Source organism: Vollenhovia emeryi, unplaced genomic scaffold, assembly GCF_000949405.1.
Source record: "Vollenhovia emeryi isolate VEMERY1.0 unplaced genomic scaffold, V.emery_V1.0 DF939156.1, whole genome shotgun sequence".
In the NCBI taxonomy this organism is placed as follows: domain Eukaryota; kingdom Metazoa; phylum Arthropoda; class Insecta; order Hymenoptera; family Formicidae; genus Vollenhovia; species Vollenhovia emeryi.
Window position 1 is genome coordinate 1,885,726 of NW_011967210.1, and position 22,895 is coordinate 1,908,620.

The window sequence follows — 22,895 nt, forward strand, 5'->3', positions numbered from 1 at the left end:
CTGGGACTAACTTGTGCCAAAATCGATAAAAATTAACCAATTACAATCAACTACTCTCCTCACTTTTAACGATGATTGGACAGTTTTTATCAATTCCAGTATAATTAAACTTATTATAGGAACTCTAGCCTTTACTACACCTATTGTAGACCTGGCCCAAGAGAATCACGCCAATCGGATTCACGAATTTTACAACAGCTGCAAAGCAGCTATTTCTGCTCAACGCAGCCTATGTATACGTCGTTGTCTCTTCATAGCAAACATAACAAACCAACCGGCTGTTGAAATTGTAATTTATCGATAACTGAATTAATAATATACAATAGACATTTGAAAAGAAGGAGGAGGAGACCGTGTTCTTCGTTACGTATTGAAAGTTCCATCGAACTCGATGAGTAAGAGTTAAAGGTTATGGAAGGCAGTGAGTATATAATAAACCATATTAATGTACAATTGTAAAAGAAAAAGGATATCATTAGTTGTACAACTTACAGGACGTAATCACTTTTGTAATAATCTAATGTCCTTAATAAAAATACGTTTACAACCGGACTTGAATCAAGTCTAACATTGGCAACATTACAGATGAAAATGAAGTCGAAGAGCAGATGCAAGTGGAAGAGCAAAATGCGGAAGATGAAAACGTTGTTCCCAATAACGAGCGGAACGACGGAGAGAGTAATATTCCAACTGAAAATTCAGAGCAAAGTATATATTATGTTGTAATAGTCGTAGCGTAGAGATAAAACTCTTCATCTATCAAGTATAAAACCCTTGCAGCAAATACAGCAAGCTTGGATGTCTCGAGCGTAGACTTGGATCAGGCATGTCCGATATGCATGGATCAGTGGACCAGCTCGGGAGAACACCGTTTGTGCTGCTTACGCTGCGGACATTTGTTCGGACACAGTTGCATTCTAAGGTGGCTACAGTACTCTTGCAACAGTACAAATCGCCGTTGTCCGCAATGCAACAAGAAAGCTGCCGTGAAACATATCAGGATGCTCTATGCAAGAAAACTAACGGCCATCGATTCAACCGATTACGAAAATCTAAAGAAGGATCTGAACAATGTGTCGGCCGAAAAGAACCACTTGCGGATGGAATTAACGCAGACCAGCATTCGTTTAAAAATGTACGAGGAGCAAGTGAATTGTATGAAGAGGCGTATCACCGAATTGGAAAGTCAAAGATCAAGAGTCAACAGCGGCCAGAGTGCTTCGAGTCTCCCTACTTCGAGAAAGTTTCATTTAGAACAATCTATAGAGATCTGCAAGGAGAGTGGCTGTCGTGTCTTGGATTACAATCCATGGTACAAATTCCTGGCTGTTTCCCAGAAATCAACAAACACCCTGTTCAGTGGGTATGGCATAAGGAAGATGGATTGCGAGTGGTTCAATTTACGGCAATTTATTTTCTTACACACTCACGCTATAAGAGACGTCACTTTTCATTCCACGCAACAGACCATTCTCCTCAGCGTTGGCTTCGATAAATGCGCAAAGCTGATGGACATTCAAAATAATATGATAGTGCACACCTACCCGACGGAATGTCCACTTTGGAGTTGCTGTTGGTCGGGTGACAATCCAAATATTTTTCTAGCTGGCGCGCAAAATGGAACCATCAGTCAGTTCGATATTAGACAAACTTCTTCCGCTGTTGGTGTCCTGGAAGGTAATGGCGATAAGTCGCCAGTTGTCTCAATGGCAACAGTGTCGCCGAATCCTGGCAGTGGTATCAGTAGAGGTGGATTTATAGCATGTCGCTTGAACACGTGTTATACCTACGAAATTAAGGACACCTTCTATGTAGCCAAGCAGATGTTCTTGGAAGGTCCTTTTGTCTCAGTGCGCTATGATGAAAAGAATCATCATTGTCTTGTATCATCTCGTCCTAATTCTAGGCAACCACACGCAAGACACGTAGTATGCACTATTGAAAAGAACACGTCTAACGAAGAGATTGTTACATATAATGCTGTGCATACATTCCAGGCCGGTAGTTCTCAACAACTTTTATCTCGACCATGTTATTTATCTGCGCAAGACGACACATTAGTCGCAGCATATGTAGAATCGAGTAGCGGCGTATCGTTATGGAGCGTAGCAAGCGGCCAAAAGTTGCATAATCTTCCAGTATCGGATCCCGTTATGGATCTGTGCTCATTCAATATCAACCATGATTTATTCTTAACAAGTCTCTCTGCAAAGAAACTTAGACTATATAAGTATGGACAATTAACATGAACGTAAAGTACAAAATGATGTACACTTTGCCTCGCCATTTGCTGCGCTTGATACATGGTGCAAGATGCAATCTTGTGATACGATATTTTTATATATGACAGACTGACTCTCTTAAGACGGTTTCTTTGTATAGTGTCATATATATATATACATATATAAATTTTGAGAGATGTAAGGAGAAATATATACATATGTCTGAAATTTACTTGCAATAATTTTTTATTATTCTTGTATTTGTTCTTTTGTTGTTTGTACGTAGACTTCTATAGATATTACTCATAGTTTGGACATAGTTTTATGAAACTATGTTCAGGAAAACAATTCAGATACTATTAATTATGCAGAATGATTTAAAAATTATTTCGACTTGTGTCATAACTTTATTATATACTATGATCTTGTTATTGACTTTTCAAACTTTTATCAAGTATGTGTGATTGATTTGTATAGTAAAATATTTATATGTATTACAATATTCTCTGTGTGTGTGTGTGTATATATATATATGTGTGTATATACTAAAGCTATTTGTACATAAAGATTAAAATTAAATTTATCGCGAAAATTGTGATACAATTGAAAATTTTTTTCACCAAATGTATCTGGATAGAATCAATTTTATAATTTTAATAAAGTTTAAGCACAAACGGATACAGAGTATATGTATAATATGAATATGGCCTAAATAGTATTGATTTAATGTTTTCTACGTTACCTACGTTGGGTATTATTTTTATATCCATTGTATACATATTGTCTACTTAACCATAATTATCGAATTCAGCAATTATTTTTACAAACTACTAATTTATATCAAGTTTGTATACAATATGAAGTCATATTTATAGACAGAACATTTAAGTTTAATAGTGTTTTCAGTAGGAAAGACATGTTCAATAACTTATCGCAGTAGTCAATTTTATATAAAATATTTTTATATACTGCTTTGCATATATATATATATATATATATATATATAAGCTATATACAAGAAATTAGCGTGAGATTTATGTTCAGCTAGCTCTGGGATAATTGATATAATTTAATATTAAATACTTATACATATACAGGATGTTAAAAAGAAAGGGTTGAGAATTTTAAGAGCAAGTAATACAGAGGGAAAGAATCCTAAAAATAAACATTGGTCGAAAAATTAATATTGTTGGAGTTATAAGCAATTTTTCGATTTGGTTAGCAAGTAATTTGTTTGCTTCTGGTGTTCTCACGCGGCATGAAGACAACAGATTATCTTATCAATTTCTTCCAAAAGAATTTTTCTTTTCAAAAGAACAAAAAAAATTGTTCAAATTGCGAAACTTAAAAGTTTTTACATGCCCTCCTTTCATTTACACACTTCATATCTTCATACTATAAAATTGCTAGGTCATTCAAAAAGAAATTCTTTTGGATAAACAAATGGTAAGATAAGCCGTTGTTTTCGCCACGTGAGAAAACCAAAAGCGAGCAAGTTACTTGCTTTAATCAAAACGAAGAATTGTTTACAACTCCGACAATACTAATTTTTCGATCTATATTTATTCCAACTTTTTCCCTCCGTTTTCCTACCATCTGCCCTTAAAGTAAACTCCTGAATTCTATATTCTGGAAAAAATTAGATGTATGATAAGGAAAAAATCTCTGCCAGAGAGAGAGAGACCAGAATCCAGTCGGAACAATGGAAAAAGAACTATTTATTTTTTTACGATATTAAACATTACAGCAATTAAAACATCAAAGAGGATGTTGGAACCACAACTACATCCATAAACAAACCCATATGTAGGATGATACATCACGAGTTAGATATTTAAAAGAAAAAAAAGCAAAACAGTTTTTACAATAGCTATCACTTGTTTAAATATGAAAATTGATGCTACAAACTGGTAAAACTATAATTAAAATTTCATCCTTTCACTGTATAACGCACATGATTTAACATTTGATTGTACAAAAAGCTATGTGCATTTCTGCATCATATACATTATTATACAAATAATGATGTAATTTCAATCTTTATACTTTCTAACCGTACCATCTAATGATTTGACAAAATTGTTAGCAAACTAAAGTTCAAATTTAATATTTGCCCTAATCTTTTTTTCTTTCTCCAATCACATATTCCAAGTAATATAGAATTTCACTGGGGTCGCAAAATAAATGCCATTTACACCTGAGTCTGGAATGTACACGGCATAATACAGATGCAAGAACAAAAAGATACATATCTGTGCTGCGATAGTTTTACCATCTCATGCAAGCCAACACTAAAAATATACAAATATAAAATATTAACATTAAAGCGAACAAGTTTGCAGCGAATTCGCTCAAATTATACTTTTTCTACTTGAAATGAAAGAGCAGTTTGTTTGCATCAGTGATGACGAAATTATTTAGTGACTCTGACAGACTTGACAATAAAAATGAGACATTAAAGATTTTCATGCTTCAAAATCTCAAGCCCAATATAGTTTTTCCTTTTTTTTTTATTAGAAGAACAGATTCAATCTGAATAACAATTTAATAAGAAATGATGAACTTTAATAGCAAGATACATGTCTTGTATTAAAGAACAAAACACGTTGTTTTTATTGTAACACGTACCTTCCATTAAAAAAAGTAAATGTGATGTATAGAGTATATACAGCTCATGAAGAAAATTTACGCATCACCAATATAAAGGATAATATCATAAATTATAGAAATTGCAAATATCTAATTACACTTGAAAGATAGTATCTCATGGTTACATACATTAGACTTGACTGAAAATTTAATATTCCTAATACAAATTCAAAGTCTATAATGCAATGGAAAACATAAAAAGCTGATGAAATAAAAATTTACTAATGATTTGCAGAGCTAAATGATACGCATTTACATCAATTTTCTGTTGTACTGAATTATTACGTACAAAGGAATCAAGAAGGTATTGATAAAAATGTTTTTTGTAAGTTTACATTATTTCTTAAGCAACAATGGAATTTGAACAGAATATTTGTTTCATACAATGCTATAATTTGTGCTTACGTAAGATTTAATTCATACTAGTTGATTCATACTATGCCATTTCTTTAATAATAATTTCTCCCTCATGCTTATGTTACAAATTAAATAAATGACTATTGGTAGATATTGAATAACTTTTCTGGTAATGTCTTTATCATCCAGATATTGTCATTATAGGTGCGAAATTTCAATTGTAAAACCACTAATAATATCAATATCCGAACATGGAAATTTTTAGCACTTAAAAATGAGTGGATGTAAGAAATGCTTGGATGTGAATTAACTATGTAGTTATCACTAACTGAAGAGGCAGTGCTCGGTGGCGCGTTCCAAGTCCCAATTATATGAAGATAGCGCAACTCTCGCATTATGTTCCTCGATCCCCATATCTGTTAATCTTCTTATCTTGTCATCTAAATCGGGCATTTTCGCTGGTCCTAGGGAATCGATGAAACATATTTTAACACGAAATATACATATGCGCATAAACATGGATAAGTGTACGAGTACATTACGTACCACCTGCATATACAAATGTCCAATGCGTGGCAGTTTGACGAAACAATTCAGGATGTTCTTTATATTGTTTAGCGACTACTGCATCCTGTGGATCGTCAGGCTCAGCTGCAGATAACAATGCTTGTAGCGACAGCAATACTGTACGCAGAGTCATTGCGGCAGCCCTTGAATATGAAAACGAAGATGAAATTGTTTGGCAAGTGTATAAACCGCAAAATTAATACAACAAAGTGGTAAAATTAAATTGAGAAATACGTTGAAGATGTATGAATATGACAATAAACATGAACGTGTACTTTCACTCGATACAAGTCATAAAATACAGACTTGATTAATAAGAAATTTTACATCCACTACGTTTCCAGTGTTGTTCTATGTTTTACTGCTCGGTGCCTTCACCTTGACGCTAGTCGCTAGACACACGTGCTTTGTAACACTGATATCTTTTTCTAACATTCTCAATTTTAGTTTTGGATTAATGACTATTCTCTCAACATAATACGCTTATTATCTTTAATTTGTAAAATTTATTTTGTATTAGTTACGATCGCTTGAAAAGGACCACGGTCGAATTTCTGATGAGATATATTTCAAGTTTTGAATACCATATGTAACCCGAGGATACTACCAACCACTTGATAAGGATGGTCGAAACGTAGTGGACGTAAAATTTCTGCTAGTTGGGTCGACTGAACATTCCAAATATTGTTAATAACAAATGTTTCGAGAAGGTATTAATTATCTACTTGATAAATAAATTTACACTAAAAATACATGCCATTGATCTTTCAAGATATCCAAACATATGGCACCAGTAACGGAAGATATATTGGGATGCCATATTTTTGTTATAAAACGTACCTGCAAAACAAAAATTTCACATAATGAAAAACTTTTACCAGTTTATTCGTGAGAAGAAAATCTATTTATATCTATTTATTTATAAATTATTATAATAACATGGAGTAATAATTCACTGATGGCAATATATTGACATACTCATGTGTTATTAATTTACAATGATCTGATAACATTCATGTGCTATAATTGATCTTGTACGTTGCGATGAAAAATTATATTTACGCTTCTTTTTCAGGCTTTCAACTTACTTTGGGAGGATTGAATGGATACGTCTCGGGAACTTTGATCTCGAGCACAAAATTACCACCTTCGTACGGTGTGTCCGGTGGACCAGCAATCTCTCCCTTCAATTCGGTAAGACTATCGTTGACCAGCTCAACTTTAATCGCACATTTCGCTATCTACAAACATCAAACGAACAATGTTGATTATAGTACATTTCGAGATAGTTGCTAGAAATACTTTTGTCGTAATTTCGCAATATACAACAAATTGTCACAAAAGCGATGCAGCCAATCAACTTTCGAAAATGTTTGGAATTGCTCAATTATTTCCTAGATTTCTATTTTCTAGATTGTTTTCCCAATAGAATTTAAATAATTCCCAACATTTCCACAATTCTCGGATCGCAGGGCTTTAAATACGAGCTGAAGGAATATATTTGCGACCAAGCCAATACAAATTAATTCATTTATCATTTTACAATAGATATTGCTGCCTTCCTTCTTTTCCTCTTTTATTTCTTTTATTATTAGAGCCCTTGGACCATGTTGGTTCGCTACACAAATTTTATTTACACATGCGTATATTTAGAGGGCAGGCGACGGCAGCAATTAAGTTACGAAATTTCCTAACTTTTTTAAGAAGGCTTGAAATCGCAGGCCTTTCCAACGTGGCGCGACGACAACATCCCCGACGACCCTCGTTGAAAAAACACGTTGCTAAACCGAGGCCGCACCCGCTGTGAAATTCGCGCGCTACGTCAGTCTCGCGTGTTATCAAAATAAACATGTAATCATAACCTATGACATCTCTCCGTGGCGCGATAAGCGAGATCGCGTCTCCGGCGACGGGATAGTGATTCGCGGGACTGTCATGGTGCGGCCTTAGTCGCTCGGCCGAGGAGAGCACGTGTAGCGGTGTCGCGCGGGACGGACGGGCAGAGATGAGCGGTCCGAAGGGGTGCAAGGCAACCCAGGGATCCCAGTGCGGCCGAGATCCCGGATCCGCAAGCGCGCAACGCGGTGAGTAAACGGGACCTCTCCTCACCTGCGTACGTGCACGCGCCAATTTAATTAGATCGTCGACGCGGACGGGGTGGGGGGGCACGTTTTAACGCGCGTCGGAGCAGTGGCGGTCGACTCGTCGCGCGATACGACGGGAGAGACGGGTCCTCTCTTTCGGGAAAGAGAGACAGAGAGATACCCGTTCTCGAGATACGCGAATGACAGCCGACCGGGCGACGCGCAACAGGCTCTCCTACCGCGAGGATTGCGTAATCGCGATCATGGTGCGGCGCGGGCTCACCGCGAGGACACGCGGCGGCCGGGGGCCGCCAACACGACGTCGGTCGGCCGCCCGCTCGCCTCGCTCTCACTCACCTCCTCGCTCTTTATAACCTCTTTGAATTCCCGTTTGATTCGCTGCGCCGCGATGTTCGCCATGGCTCCCGGATCGCCGAGAACGTTAGCACATAGTCATTGTCGCTCGGACGAGCGAGCTCACGCACGTTCGGCGGCGTCGCGCGCGCGCTGCGTCGCGATGCGTCGCGATGCGTCGCGTCGCGTCGCGTCGCGCGTAGAGCGTCCTCCACGCGAGGACTCCCGCGCACCCGCACCCGAATTCTCTCTCTCGCGTCCGTCGCTCTCGCCCGGACTCGCGGACTTGTCGTCTCTCGCTCGCTCGCACGCGCGCACGCACACACACGCACGGCCCCTCGCCCCTAACCCACGGTGGACGTGTATCGTCGCCGTCGTCGCCGTCGCCGTCGCGCACGTATCGTACACACGCGATTCATCATCGCGGATGCAGCGCCACCGCATCGACGGCAGAAAATTGACTGCCGCCAGATGCCAGTGCCGCCCGTGCTTACGCACCCGCTCTTTTTTCAATTCCGTCTAGATTCACGCCGCAATCGCACAGACATTTCCGATTACACTTGAATGTATCATAAAATAGGATCGATGTAGCGCCAACCATATTTATTATAGCGAAAGGAATATTTCAAATTCAATTCAAATCTAGAATAAAATATTATGTATCGTCTTCTGTCGAATATCGCGGTGCCAAGGTGGAGGGAAAATTTATTCTAAACGCAAGAATATATAAACTTACTTTTACACAAGTTAAATTAACACACGAATGTGTTCAACACTTGACATTTTTTTCAACAAGAAACAATATAGTGTTGGATTCAGTATCCGCAATCAAGATTAAGCCTATGGATTTCAAGGAATTTTTAGCATTATCACGCTGATATAACCTGACGGTTGACGGGGGAGTTGCCAACTCCCCGACGGGGGAAAAAGTTTAAACTTAAAAAAAGCCACCCTCCGGGCTCGAGTTATATGTATGCATACACGCGCGCACACAGTTATCGCGCAATTTGTTCGTATTGCATCATTCGACGTCCCGATCTTGACGCTAGTCGCGTCGAGCGCGGATCAGGGTGCTATTTCGACGAAGAAGAAGGAAAAGAAATCAAGTGCGCGTGATCGAGATATCCGGATTACGGGCGCGATACATTATCGGCGCGAGGGGTGGAAAGCCGCGAATCGCCACTTTGCCCTTTAGCGAGCTCGGCGGTAGGGGTTCACCGCGTCGGTGCGCCAGCCGCGAGTAGGAGTAAAAATTTGAGCAGGTAAAAATTGGCATCGGTGTGAAATTTTCAAATTTTCTACTTTTCTCGTATCGACGCGTTTATACATTCTGCGTGTGCACACATGGAAAATATGTATATCTGCGTGTGCCTATAAATTCATATAGTGATTCCCAGCCTTGTAGCCAATCGGATGACTCATTAGCCAATTTTAGAGGCGCTTTTATCGATAAGAGAGATAGTGTACGTACAGTGATGGACAGAATGGTTGCGACACTTTTCTTTAACGAGTTTAGGAACGCGCAGTTAGATTCAGGTTCCGAAACGTTTTCTCTGAGAAAAATTTTACTCGAGAAATAAATCGGAAACGTTCAAAGTGGCTTCGGGACGGCCATCGAGTAGGATATTCCTCGGAGAAGAGGATTTTGGGACGTAACCCTGAATCTAAATGCACGTTCCTAAGCTCACCAAGATCTATTACTGTACCGGAAACGAAAGGAAAAATAAATTCATTTTCCTTGGGTATAGTCTAGTTTACACCGATCATTCTTCTTCTTTATCTTGTTTTGGCTCCTAGCTCTTCTATAGCTGATACGGCCACGGCGATTACACCGATCCCATACAGCACAGATGGTTGCAGTTACATTGCAGAAATGTTGCAATATTGCAATCTTTCTGTGCTATGTGGGGTCTGTGCTGTGCACTCTGACATCTAATTTATAAAATTTACACTGTCTACATGAGAAAAGTTGATGTAAATATCATGCGGATAATTTATGTTAATGTAATTTTGAATTTTACAGCGCAATTCTTCGAAAAATAGGCGTAGCATGAACGCGCACAAAGTGGTGACTTTATCGGTAGTGTCAGAAGATGCGTGGCAAAATAGTTGCAAAAGTAAAAAATGGGCGCAAGGGCGCGCAAAACAGTCTCTTGAAACGGTATCAGATAAAACGCCGGCGTGGCCGCTCTCAGGTTTCTCTCTGCCACGATCAACGGCTCTGCTAACACTACGCAATTCAGAATACTATTTCATTTTCTGTAACTGTTTTTTATTTTATCGGTTTTTAATATTCCAAGAGAAGCAATAGTGTTAAAAAATCTGTTGTCGAATTTAATGTAAAAGAATTGATCGCCTATTGAACTTTATTGGATCAAGTATTATTTTGGCTAGCGTAGTTGGGAAAGAAGTACCTTAAAAGACACTTTTCGAATATCGAGTTTTTCTTCATTGCGCTGTATTGTCTTACGTTCGCTTTGTGCCGCAAAGATCGATACGGCACAAGTGCGAGGCACAGTGCGGCACGATTGGAATATTTGGAAAAGCGCGGGCTAACGACTCCAGCAGACCGGCGCGGCAATGCGCGAGGCGCGATTATCCAATGAGCGTACAGTTTTTCTGTAAAGACCGCGCGCCCATTGGATTATCGCGCTGGTCCGCTGGAGCCCGTAACGGAGCCGACAAACGTGATGACGCGCGGTCGGTATCTTGCGCGATCGGTACCCGCGAAGCGCTTACCGTAGAGACAGATAGTTAGTTTCGCGAATGGAAAGAGGGTGGGAGGGACAAAAGGGGGCGGGCGAGCCTTGCGATAAGGCGCCCCGCTCCGTTTTGCGCGCCGAGAACGCCGAGATTGCCTCGTGCGTAGGCGGAGCGTGCGATCCGGCCGACGTCACGTCCGGTAGGCGCGCGATCACCGATTGGCCGGACGCCCCGGTGCTTTCTGTTGTAGTGATGCCCGTGTCGCAGCCAGTACGTGCCAAGAGTTTGTTACGCGCAAACTTGGAGAACTCACGCTCGCGGGTCTTGCAGAGCAGAATGCCCAACATCAAGGTCTTCAGCGGGACCTCGCACCCGGATCTCGCCCAGCGGATCGTCGACCGCCTCGGCATCGACATCGGCAAGGTTGTCACCAAGAAATTCAGCAACCTCGAGACATGGTAAATATGGTCGTTCGCCGCCGCCGCGACGCAACGGGACGCAACGGGACGCAACGGGACGCAACGGGACGCGCGCGCGCGCGCGCGCGCGATCACGTTTTCGTTGGTCGGACAGCGCGTGTGTCCGGAGATGGCAAGGTGCATCGCGTGGCCGCCACCACGTGTCATCGCGCGTGGGCCGCGTGGACGCCGGCCGCGACGCGCCGCAGGTTGATGCTCCGAGCTCCGAACGGTTCCTCCGACGAGCGACGGTCGCTCCGCTTTCCGGGTCCGCGAAACTACATCCGAAAATCAATAGAGATTTAGGACCCTTCAGGCCCGGTTTCACCAACGTCGCTTCGCTTAAAATCCCGACTTGGTTCATTCTTACGGCCTGTGTCCACGATGCTAGTTCTGAGTCAATCAACTTGCAGCTATTACTTGCAGGAATTACAATTTCAAGACTATATTTCTAACATATTAGGAAAGGAAGCTCCAACTAGGATTATTAGTAGTCGCGCAGTAAAATTGTTGCTCTCGTATGCTCACGTGTATACGTTTATTCTTTGCGAACGTTGTCTTCGTATACGTTTAAGACGCGAGGCACAAGTTAACAGATTGGCTACACAAAATGCTTTGAAAGCACCTACGAGCCATTTTACTTGCTCTGTTTCTAAAGCCACGCGAACAAGTTGTAGCTCCGAGAAATGTGTAGCCAGTCAACCTGCATTTTTCACCGCAACTTTATCAGGGGCTTGTTTTCTATTGCTGCACTGGTCAACTAGTCAACTTGAACTTGCTCCAAGTTTCGAGATACGTCCAGCCAATCAGCCTTTACGGAATAGCTGCGAGTTGACGACACATTTCTCGATACTAGGGCCAAATTCTAGCGTTTGTCCTGCAGCCAACACGCTTAAAACTTTGCCATACGACAAATAAAAATCCAGAAGGCTGAATTAAGCTAACAATAAGTTTAATTGACCCGTTTCTTTACCAACGTTCTTTACCTTTAATTCATCCTTTGTCTCTTTCTGTCCCCTTAAAGACGAAATAATGAATTAAAGTTAAGCAACGTTGGTGAAATTCGGGCCGTGGCCGCTTGGCGTGTTACACCGACTGATCGTGTTCATTTAATCATGTTTAGCGTGGAGATAGGAGAATCTGTCCGCGGGGAGGATGTGTACATCGTGCAAAGTGGAAGCGGCGAGGTCAACGACAATCTCATGGAGCTTCTGATCATGATTAACGCCTGCAAAATCGCCTCCGCGTCCCGCGTAACGGCAGTTATTCCTTGCTTCCCTTATGCGAGGCAGGATAAGAAGGACAAGGTAGGTGAAACGGACCGGGGCTGCCATTTTGCCACCCACACGTTCCATACTTTTTCCAAGTACAGTCGAGCGAGATGCGTATAAATGCTAATGTCATTTTATATAAGTCCTTGTTTCCATTTTATGTCCCGCATTAGGTATAAGTGTACACACCGCTAGATTAGTATTCCGTTACGTTGAGATATTGATATTTCTGCCAGATATTTCGACCATATCTCGTTACTTGCTCCTGTAAAGTACATTACGCATAATGCTTGTACATTTTTCTTCTTTTTCGTGAAAGTTGCGTCAGCGATACGCAACGAGCTATCTGTAATTTCGTAACATTATGTGAGATAATACATACATTGGTGTAATATAAAAATATGTGGTGTATCACGTGCATTTACAGGAAAAGATTTTTCTTTCTTTTTTTTTGCAGAGAAATGGATCTTGTTGAAAGTACTTAAAAGAATGTACGTGTATCTCTGTTGTAAACTTTCGCGTAAAATAATAACTATACGTTTTGCATCTTATCAAACGTTAAATCGCATATGTATGTTCGCACAAAACAATTCTGTTTTTTATTTTTCAATCTGTTGCGTGACACGTAACTATAAAATGTTGTAATTTAAACCTTGGCTTAATTCACTCTTCGTCTCTCTCGCTCCGAGCGCCTGTTTCTATCAGTGCGGATTAACTTTAACCTCGGTTCAATTCTCACTCTTTATACCTTTTTCTAATTTTAACAATTGGAAGAAGACAACGGGCAATTTAAGCCGAGATTAACGTTAATCTGGTGGGACCTAAGAGAAACTGTTGGAAAGAGAACAAGTGTGAATCAAGCTAAAGTTGAAGTTGCACGTGACGTGTAACCGGGCTTAAGGCACTTAAACAATTGTGACTTGTATCTAGACTACTTACATAATCGTTGCAACGTATAATATGTATATATGTTCATCAACATGAAATTGTATCGTAGCCGCGATGATTCCTCTTTTTCTTTAATTACTACTGATGTTTGAGAATTAACATAATTGCAATCTATTTATTTCCGAATAGACACCTATAAACGTCAATCTTGCCTCTTACGTAATACTTTATAACTTTATATCGACGGCATGGCTTTCAAAACAAAAAAAAAGATTATGTGACAATTTTCTTAACAGGACTCAAGTGTGTCTCATAAAGATGATGTATGCAATTAAAATTTTCCGTCTACTTAATCACGTTACGTGGCTGATGAAATATTTTCAATGGTTGCAGCTTAATAGCTCGATCAGGATGTTTTCTAAAATTTTATTTAAGCACTTTTGCTGAATTACAAACTGTTTTTTTTTCGCCGATTGCCGTTTCTTAATCAACTAATACATTTGACACAGACGCAATTGCTGTATTGCAAATAACGCAAAAGTATTTTGTAGTATTTTGAATGTTCCTTGTTATTATCTTGAAGTTTTGATAGAGTCGAAACAACAAGCGTGATAACGGAGGAAATGTTATCTCGAAGAGAGAGAGAGAGAGGAGCTCTACATTTCTTTAACGTACTATATCTTCGCAGGGCGGTGATGGTGGAGACTCTAAAAATCAGATTGTCATGAAGTCGAACGAGTGGAAATTCAGGGTAACTTGCGGCGGTCCTTTTATATGTTCTACTTTTAATTCTTTCATAGCTTTGCAACAGACCAATGGAGTATAAATCATTTGTGGAACGCAAAACTCGATCGCATCGTCATACGAAATATGCTTGTACTCTCTGCCGGCTTTATGTTATTGGGCTGCACCAGATAATACACTTAGATTACAGGGACTTTCACCATTCGCTGATGACTGCAATGAATTCATTTACATTCTTTAGAGGATGTTTACTGAGGACGAGGGGTAAACCACTGATTGTGGTGTACAGATGTCGGGCATTACTGAGCATTACTATGCATTTTTGGGGCATTAGTGAGTGTTATTTGTCTTGCTGGGGTATCGAAAAAGATTAACAAGATAAAGATGAAATGAAGTAATGCCCACTGGGCATTACCGGGCATTGGTGTACACGTACATTTGGTCAACGGTTTACCCCTCGATTCCGGATGTCTTTTACTGTCAAGGAACGAAAACAAAATTAACCGGAATATAAATTTTCCATTAATGGTAGCTGCAATTGTATCAGCTGGTTATTTCCACTTATGACTTTATCAAATAACTGCGTGTATACGCGCGCATTAAATATCATATCGTGAGAGGCAAATGGTGAAATTAGTACATAGTTGAAGTATATACTTGTATGTATACAGGGGAAAGTACGAGTAATTATACAAGGATAATACGATTAAAAGTTGCAAGCGATGTTCGAACGGTATGAAATAACATTTTATACTTTACTTGTAGAAATCACAGAGTGATTACAAGTGAATAATATATTATTTGTATAACGAATTTCGTCAAAAAATCAAGCATGAGTTGAGCTTCTTTATTCTTAATCAGATTTACGTCGTACCAAAGTTTTATTTTCAACGCTCATTGCTTTTAGTATCGGTGTACATATTTGGTGTCATCTTGAAATATAGACGAGAATATACATATAGATAATTCTATTGAGCATAGAGTTGTAATTTTTAATAAAACATTTTATCACTTGACGCAATTGAGATGTTTGTAATGGGATAAATAGCAAATATTTTAGAATCGTAAGCACTGGCAAATGCATACATTTCAAGCATGTTATTCGTAATGACGTGGGGTTATCAGAAGTTGGATAACCCAAACGGCTGTTGCAAAACTCGTGCTAGATTTCTCTGAGGGAGGTCTTGTGCACATTTTTGTTGCGGTAATCACAACTACACAATTAACGAAATATTTCTTACATTGTTTCTTGTTTATTTCACACGTGCATTTATTTTAAATATAAAAGTTTACGGTACCGATGTTGCATCATTACACTTTCCATATTATGCAACAAAAATGGGCGCAGCTCTTAATATTAATTGGGTATTGCATGAAAATAATATATAAGATTAAAAATTCGACAGTTTCATATCGCCTCTCTAGCGGGAGGTTTAATAATAATTAAATGAACGCACACACAGTTTTCAGTCATCAGTTGAGCTCTCAATCGTTTCGTATCTCTAGATTATATTGAAAAACGAAAAGAGATTGAAAGAAAAAAAATTGTCGTGCTAGGGACAAAAAAAGTTGTAATCATATTCCTTTAAGTTTCTGAATAGTTGGGTATTTTCAGGATATTCTGCCCGACCTGTCTACAGTGAGTATAATAGCCACGAGATTGTCGAGTGCAGCGTTTGTAATGATAACTCGATGAAACCGTTCGATTTGTAATATTACTTTTGGATTCAGAGACGAGAATTTTCTTTGTAGGACTAACCAAACTTATAATATCGTTGCTATACAACAACGTGGTATCCCCATGAATGAATGAATGAATGAGAGACATTTGGTCGAAGCATATTGATATCCGAATGAGAGGGCAAAATATTAATATAATAGCACAACACATTGTTGGTAATTAGTACAGTGGGGTACGCACATGTATGTTTTGTTGGGTACTAATTATTGAAGCTTAAATCGGTGTTATTGTCCAAGTGCACTAATCAAATATCGCCTATCCTATTAATAATGCTTAATTAAATAGCATAGGAATGTCAATGTGTTATCTTGGTGGATAACTTGTCTTGCTACAATAATTGCGGGTAGTACCTTGAAACAGTTATTAATAACGTTTGTAAACCTTATACTCGGTTACAAGTATTGTGGTTTACTAAAAAAAATATTCCATTTACTTTGCACAATGCATTTCTCTACTACCAATTTCTCTTTTGCATAATTCCGTGCGTACAATGTTAGAAATATACTCGCGACATTTACACATTTGTCTCTTGGAGAATGAGTCTTTACGTTTGTTTATATAATACAATTACGCATCTGTTAGCGATGTTTGCCCTCTTGTTCATTTCATACTATCCTTTGCTATACAAGGGCAAGGGACCGAGATGCATTGTGTTTCGTTTTGCGTTCATACTTTTTACATATTTTGCTTCACTTACGATAGTTGTTGAGAGTCTAACTGGGGTGCATTTGCAACATCGTTTTCCCTGTCAAAATGTTATCTTACGAATACATCTCTATCTTCCGAAGAGTAATATTTTAGTATGGCCGTTATATTTATATTTTGTCCCCTCTGAGAAGAAATCTCTTCTTCTTCTTTTTTTCGGCAATCTAGCTGCAACACTTGTCGTTAGTAAATTGCACATTGTATTGAAAGAACATTTTTTTATTATTTAATTTTAAAGAGTAAAATAAACTGATTTACAATATTTTAGATTTCCCGGAAATATTTTCATGCTTTTAAAGGACTTTAACAGCAATTTCTTCAAATTGCAGGCTATTTCCAGTTGCAAATGGACTTGAAGGACTCGTATGAATTCTTGAAACTGATCGATCGAAATGTATTTTACAGAGCCGTGCGCCGATCTCTGCAAAGCTAGTTGCGAATATGCTTTCCGTAGCGGGTGCCGATCACATTATCACAATGGACCTGCATGCTAGTCAAATACAAGGATTCTTCGACATCCCGGTAGACAACCTGTTCGCCGAGCCAGCTGTCCTCAAGTGGATCAAAGAGAATATCGTTGAATGGCGAAACAGTATCATTGTCTCCCCTGACGCAGGTGGTGCCAAGAGGTGAATATAATCGGCAAAACAACATTTGGTCCAAGCGCGACACATCTCTCTCGATCGTCTTTTGCAGAGTCACATCCATCGCAGACCGATTAAACGTCGAGTTCGCGCTCATACATAAAGAGAGGAAAAAGGCGAACGAAGTCGCGAGTATGGTACTGGTCGGAGATGTCAAGGATAGAGTTGCTATCCTTGTGGACGATATGGCTGATACTTGCGGTACCATCTGTCACGCGGCAGAAAAGCTGTTGGAAGCTGGTGCCACAAAGGTTTATGCGATACTCACGCACGGTATCTTCAGTGGGCCCGCCATTAGTAGGATTAACAATGCTTGCTTCGAAGCTGTCGTGGTGACCAACACTATTCCTCAAGATGGCCATATGAAAGATTGCCCAAAAATTCAGGTAACCGTTTCTTCCGACGAAGAAATTCCGCCACGAAATTCTTATCTTAGCGATAACAGTGACGGTATTGTTACATGGATCATTAATCGTGACACAGGAGACTGATTACTTTTTTTTATCTTTCAGTGTATCGATGTCTCGATGATGTTTGCCGAGGCAGTGAGGCGGACACACAATGGTGAATCTGTATCGTACCTGTTTTCAAATGTACCGTATTAAACGAAAATCTTCCGTAATCTACTTCAAACTGTGTAAAAAGAACATCTCATCAGCTCTTTTTACATTTGTTCATTGTTATTGTTAGTTGACAACTACTTCGTCTACCTGTTAGTTAGATACATATTTTGTGTGTCCATTTCTAAATTTAAATTCACATTTGTCTATTTTTTCATAAATTTTTAACGCAAGATATCAATATCGGCACGGAACACAAAATAATGAACTTTTAGAAGATTAGAGATTTAGATGCGTAAGATGTTTTTTTTTTAAACTTAATAGTTGAATGAATTCCTCCAAACAGCAGAAGAAATACTTTTGAATTTTGTTGTGATCAAAGTTCCAGCTTCAACTCCAACTTATGACACGGTATCCCTTTTATCGGTTTCAACTTAAAAATGATAGAAGGATCAATCTGTTATAATGACGAGATTAGTAATTTAATGGATTAAAATATTTGTAAACAATTATTAAAATGTGTCCTCGATGCACGTAATAATTATGTAGTATAATTCGCCAGTGCGAATATCAGATGAAACAATTTTAGATCTGCAATATCTATAACATTTTTTCATACATTATTGTACAAGAATTGTTTAAACAAATTTTCGTAGTTGAGTTGAAATGTACCCAACGCATTGTGATTACGACATACACAGTAGCAAAGAATGGCACTGATCGCATTTTTACAAGCAATGCAAGCGTAACGATTCTTGAAAATTATGCCAAAATTGAAGTAATTTACGGATGATAAAACTAAACTTAAATATTATCCAATCAAAATGGCATCCGACTAACATGCGAATTAAGTTTGCTATGACAACAATCGCAAATTTTGTTGCTCAATAAGATAGTGCCATTTGTTACTTGATTGGGTATTACAATAAATGTATAAAAAGTAAAAGTGTCTTTTTTTATTGATTATTATCCAAGATTGTCAAGCCGCCGCTACAAATGTTTCGAGGTGTTTCTCTTCTCCTATCTTTTCTGAAAGAAAGAATAAAAGAAACGATGGCTCGTATGATGAAAATGAAACAATAAAAGAGAGGGCTGAGTCCAGACAAGATGGCAGTGTCAGAGAATTTTATTGGATAAAAGTATACGTTTCGATCTTAAACTGGACCATCTTCATCGGTATGAGATAAAATTGGAACATCGGTATGCGAATAATATAAAAGTGAAATTTCATTGTTCGTGAAATAAAATTACAACATTAGTATGCAAATAAAACAAAAGTAAAATTACACTGTCCGTGAAATAAGATATCGAGTTAGTTATTGGAACGAAAGCACGTACGAAGAAAGTTTACGTTTATTAATAAAAATGGCCTATACGTATAATATACTTTTATTTAAGAAAGATATTACAAATTGGGTTATATTATACTAATATTGTTGAGATATTACAAAAATTGTGCCAAAAAGAAAGGCGAATCAACAGCTGTACTATACTGCTTGTACATACATAATTTATAAATTAAGGCAAGAAACCATTAATCTTACGTCAATCACATAACGAGTTTTCTCAAGCTCGTGAGAAAGGTCTAAAGTACTCCTGCTGCGACATTACGCAATGAAACGTTGCATCAACGCCGTTTGAAGAATTATGACTTTTGAACACCGGGAGGTAGCGTTATATCAAATACTATCGGTGGATTATTCGGCAGATAATTCAGATCACACGTTGATGCATTAATGTATATTATCTTGCCGTCTGAAGATATGCCGTATCCTGTAAAAACACAAGAAAGTTTACACGTAAAATGAAAGATGTATTTAGGATGTCAAAGCAAGAAATCAGAATTCCTTGTCTGGTACATATGGCTTCATCTGTCCATAAAATGTTTCGCGAGAATTGTAAATCATAATTTGCTTGATTTAAAAACCAATCGCAAAACATTCAGTACGACGGAACTTTGTTTACGAAATCATAGGTCATTGACAGGCTCTTATTTGCATGGTAAACAATCGTACTTGGTTCGTTGAATGCTTTCGTCGAATAAACTGGTATCAAGTGCCTGTTAATGATCCTCGCAATCATTAAAACGGAGGATAGTGCGTGTCTCCAAGCTGGAGGCCATCATTTTGAACAAAACGTTTAATAATTAAATTTTTATTATTAAAAAGCAATAAAGAGGATAAATGTAAATTATCGTATAGTTGTGTGTGTGTGAGGAAATGTACGTTCCACGTACATTCCTATAGTAATGTCTATCGTACCTTCGTGTATGTGACCAAATACATGGTATTTGGGCTTTATGCGGTTCTGTACCGTCGACAATAGCTCGACGCATCCGGCTCGTACTCCGGTGCAGCACAGATCACCGTGACCTACAGGAGGAGTATGCGTTACGAGGATATCTGTGTCTGTCGGAATCATTTCCCATTTTGAGAGGCATGCTTCCCCACGCGGCACGTTAAATGCCCACTTACAAAACTCTGGCTGCCTAAAGTTTCAACGAAATGTCCCTCAGAAATAAGAATCTGTTATACCTGAAATTATTTTCTACAAATATTTCGCATAGTGTGTTGAGAAAAGAAGCAAACACCAATCTTTTGATCGTAACGATCAAGTTTTTCTTGGGCAAGGCATCAGTGCGGAGTTGACGTACCTGTTACTTTAGTTTTACAACATTTCAATATAAAATACTCTTGTAGATACTCGCTCAATTTTGATTCCTGCAAATCCTTAAGGCTCCTGTGTACTCGATTGCCAAGGCGTGCTTATACATACATGATTTATAAATTAAGGCAAGAAATTTTCATTAATCTTACGTCGATCACATAACGAGTTTTCTCACGCTCGTGACAAAGTTGTGAAATATTCCCGATACGGCATTAAGCAATGAAATATATCAAACACTGTCGCTGGATTATTTGGTAGATAACATTGACAGTGATTTAAAACAGTTGTCGTAGTGTTAAAATATACTCCCATTTTGTCACAATTAAATATATGAAAGTAAATATTCATTTCAATGGCCGAAGCCACCCAAGCTTACGGTAGACCAATTCTATCGATTACAAAAGCAACAAATTAATAAAATTCGTTTGAAGGAATAAAGAGCCGTGACAGGGTCTAAATATTTCATATTTAAATTTATTGCGAAAATTATTCCCTCAGCCAGGGTTTGAACCTCTCGTTTTTCGAATACTGTAACATGGGTGGAATTTCCATATGCCTCGGTGGTCGAATTGGTTGAGACGCCTAGCGCGAGGGAGGTTCAAACACTGGCCGAGGTAATATTTTTCGCAATAAATTTAAATATGAAATATTTAGATCCTGTCACGGCTCCTTTAGCCCTTCAAATTTGTGACGAAGAAACATTCTTATTTTGATGTACGTTTTAATTTTTGTATATTTTCTCACTTCTGACAATCCAATGGCTGCAACGAGTACTCGGGAGGCTTAATTGGTGCACGTTACATGTTCTACTTTTATTGACCAAATTATTTAGTGCGATCAATATGACGATACTTACCACGGAGTACCATATATCTTGATTCCGTGCACTACAATCTCGGAATCTTCGAGGTATGTACAATTTGTCAAATAATCTTTAATATTATTGGTCTTAATAGCTTCTGCGAGAGCATCCTTGGACATACCCAAGGTAGGTATGTCGTCGAGTATACTGGTTCCCGTGTGCTTCTGATGATCCCCACTGGTGTGCACAGAAAAGGGATGCGTGAACGTGCGATCAAAGCTAAGCTCATGGTTTCCGGCTATAACTATCTTGTGCTTGTGTGGCAAGTTACCTAGAATTACGCAAGATACATCTCATAACTAATGGAAGGGGAGCTCGTTGTGAGCATCGCTAACTAAGAGTAAGTCAACGGCCAATTTACGATTGCAAGATAATCTCGAAATCAATTTTAATTAGATCAGTATTTGCATTTCTCGTAGACGTGCCAGTTGATACGCAGGGTAATTTACCTATCCAATTATTGAATTCTATGACTTCTTGCAGGCTACCGCATTTCGTGAAATCCCCGGCATGGATGAAGACGTCTCCCGCGGGCACGTCAAATTTTATAAACGGCGTGAGCGAGTGCGTGTCGCTCATGCATACCACACGCAACTGGAAATAGAAAATCGTCGTCAGTATCTATTGTACATGTGTCAAATTAATACTTGCATTAACGAGGAATCCTCGTGAGAACGACTCGAGTTCCGTTCATTTTTCCTACAACGTGCACTTGACACGGTTTTAACGTGTAGAACAGGAGACATGCCGGGGATGACGTTTAAGGTTAACACAAATATTTCGCTCCGTACCGAGAGATCAGGACGATTAAAAATCGTCCAACATACCTTGTCGCTTGGTGCCTGAGTCGTCGGCAATTTAGCATTTATTTTAACGACTTTCTGATGTTGGGATAACTCGCGCCAGGCTGCCGTAGGATCAGCTGTCAATGGATGAATACCTATCTTCATGCTGAACCGGTAAATGTGACAGCCCGTTGCTATTGTATACACAGAGAGAAACCTGAGAGCCACGGTATAACTGGTATAACTAGTAGTGGCACTCGCTCTTTTGTTTCACGTTCGCGCCGATCCGTACTGCGCATCCGACATGTTTTTATTATGACCAATCACAGGATTTTTGTACGTGTGTTAGTGCAAAGTCGGTGTGACATAGAAAAATTCGCAGTGTTGACGAATAACGCGTAAATACTTTTATACGTTGGAGCAAGTAATTACATTAATTACTTTTATTAAAACAATTTTTTCATAGACCATTTCCATTCACAATAAATAATGTATGCCAGTTCGTATGCGCCTTTCCTGGATACGATCCTGAAAGGACTTTTGCTCCATCTCTTACCGTTTTTAAGATAAAAGTTGTTTAAATCCGTAGGGTAACAGGGAAAATACCGCCTTTTTTTATTATCGATTCTTGCAG

The 22,895-nt window shown here is 38.9% G+C and overlaps 4 protein-coding genes across 9 annotated transcripts; 2 read left to right on the top strand and 2 right to left on the bottom strand.

Annotated features, from left to right (window-relative positions):
* Nucleotides 1-80: 80 nt before the first annotated feature.
* LOC105565040 (E3 ubiquitin-protein ligase RFWD3-like) lies at nt 81-2,762 on the top strand. Its single transcript, XM_012017870.1, has 3 exons — nt 81-421; nt 586-708; nt 781-2,762. The coding sequence occupies exons 1-3, from the start codon at nt 412-414 to the stop codon at nt 2,247-2,249; spliced, it is 1,602 nt and encodes a 533-aa protein (XP_011873260.1). The 5' UTR covers nt 81-411; the 3' UTR covers nt 2,250-2,762.
* A 1,158-nt stretch (nt 2,763-3,920) lies between these two features.
* LOC105565038 (ubiquitin-conjugating enzyme E2-22 kDa) lies at nt 3,921-8,652 on the bottom strand. 3 transcript variants are annotated; one of them, XM_012017868.1, is made up of 6 exons: nt 8,237-8,652; nt 6,884-7,036; nt 6,553-6,635; nt 5,775-5,938; nt 5,558-5,692; nt 3,921-4,513 (listed from the first exon to the last, which is right to left on the bottom strand). In XM_012017868.1, the coding sequence occupies exons 1-6, from the start codon at nt 8,297-8,299 to the stop codon at nt 4,491-4,493; spliced, it is 621 nt and encodes a 206-aa protein (XP_011873258.1). In that variant the 5' UTR covers nt 8,300-8,652; the 3' UTR covers nt 3,921-4,490. The 3 variants fall into 3 exon arrangements, with proteins under 3 accessions (XP_011873258.1, XP_011873259.1, XP_011873257.1); XM_012017869.1 differs by having other exon boundaries at nt 3,922-5,692; nt 8,237-8,649; XM_012017867.1 differs by lacking the exon at nt 8,237-8,652 and adding an exon at nt 7,491-7,660 and having other exon boundaries at nt 3,922-5,692.
* Nucleotides 7,721-18,893, top strand: LOC105565037 (ribose-phosphate pyrophosphokinase 1). 2 transcript variants are annotated; one of them, XM_012017866.1, is made up of 7 exons: nt 7,721-7,879; nt 11,187-11,394; nt 12,518-12,701; nt 14,242-14,304; nt 17,149-17,372; nt 17,440-17,773; nt 17,900-18,893. In XM_012017866.1, exons 1-7 carry the CDS (start codon nt 7,801-7,803, stop codon nt 17,990-17,992), a joined length of 1,185 nt encoding a protein of 394 aa, XP_011873256.1. In that variant the 5' UTR covers nt 7,721-7,800; the 3' UTR covers nt 17,993-18,893. The 2 variants fall into 2 exon arrangements, with proteins under 2 accessions (XP_011873256.1, XP_011873255.1); XM_012017865.1 differs by lacking the exons at nt 7,721-7,879; nt 14,242-14,304 and having other exon boundaries at nt 11,117-11,394.
* Nucleotides 18,894-19,320: 427 nt separating this feature from the next.
* LOC105565036 (metallophosphoesterase MPPED2) lies at nt 19,321-22,538 on the bottom strand. Of its 3 annotated transcripts, XM_012017864.1 has the most exons (7): nt 22,304-22,538; nt 21,926-22,070; nt 21,471-21,747; nt 20,422-20,435; nt 20,209-20,319; nt 19,963-20,058; nt 19,321-19,720 (listed from the first exon to the last, which is right to left on the bottom strand). In XM_012017864.1, the coding sequence occupies exons 1-7, from the start codon at nt 22,424-22,426 to the stop codon at nt 19,593-19,595; spliced, it is 894 nt and encodes a 297-aa protein (XP_011873254.1). In that variant the 5' UTR covers nt 22,427-22,538; the 3' UTR covers nt 19,321-19,592. The 3 variants fall into 3 exon arrangements, with proteins under 3 accessions (XP_011873254.1, XP_011873252.1, XP_011873253.1); XM_012017862.1 differs by having other exon boundaries at nt 20,209-20,435; nt 22,304-22,535; XM_012017863.1 differs by lacking the exon at nt 19,963-20,058 and having other exon boundaries at nt 20,209-20,435; nt 22,304-22,528.
* Nucleotides 22,539-22,895: the final 357 nt, after the last annotated feature.

What these genes read in the sequence shown, in the direction of transcription:
- LOC105565040 (XM_012017870.1), top strand. An exon ending in AACTGAAAATTCAGAGCAAA is followed by an intron (nt 709 to 780) that starts GTATATATTATG and finishes AAACCCTTGCAG; the next exon opens with CAAATACAGCAAGCTTGGAT.
- LOC105565038 (XM_012017867.1), bottom strand. Translation starts at nt 7,646, where the DNA reads ATGTTTATTTTGATAACACGCGAGACTGACGTAGCGCGCGAATTTCAC. An exon ending in ATCCATTCAATCCTCCCAAA is followed by an intron (nt 6,636 to 6,883) that starts GTAAGTTGAAAG and finishes TTTGTTTTGCAG; the next exon opens with GTACGTTTTATAACAAAAAT. An exon ending in GACATTTGTATATGCAGGTG is followed by an intron (nt 5,693 to 5,774) that starts GTACGTAATGTA and finishes TCGATTCCCTAG; the next exon opens with GACCAGCGAAAATGCCCGAT.
- LOC105565037 (XM_012017866.1), top strand. Translation starts at nt 7,801, where the DNA reads ATGAGCGGTCCGAAGGGGTGCAAGGCAACCCAGGGATCCCAGTGCGGC. An exon ending in ATCCGCAAGCGCGCAACGCG is followed by an intron (nt 7,880 to 11,186) that starts GTGAGTAAACGG and finishes TTTCTGTTGTAG; the next exon opens with TGATGCCCGTGTCGCAGCCA. An exon ending in CGAACGAGTGGAAATTCAGG is followed by an intron (nt 14,305 to 17,148) that starts GTAACTTGCGGC and finishes TGTATTTTACAG; the next exon opens with AGCCGTGCGCCGATCTCTGC.
- LOC105565036 (XM_012017862.1), bottom strand. Translation starts at nt 22,426, where the DNA reads ATGAAGATAGGTATTCATCCATTGACAGCTGATCCTACGGCAGCCTGG. An exon ending in AAGATATATGGTACTCCGTG is followed by an intron (nt 20,436 to 21,470) that starts GTAAGTATCGTC and finishes TTGAAACTTTAG; the next exon opens with GCAGCCAGAGTTTTGTAAGT. An exon ending in GAAAGCATTCAACGAACCAA is followed by an intron (nt 19,721 to 19,962) that starts GTACGATTGTTT and finishes GTGTTTTTACAG; the next exon opens with GATACGGCATATCTTCAGAC.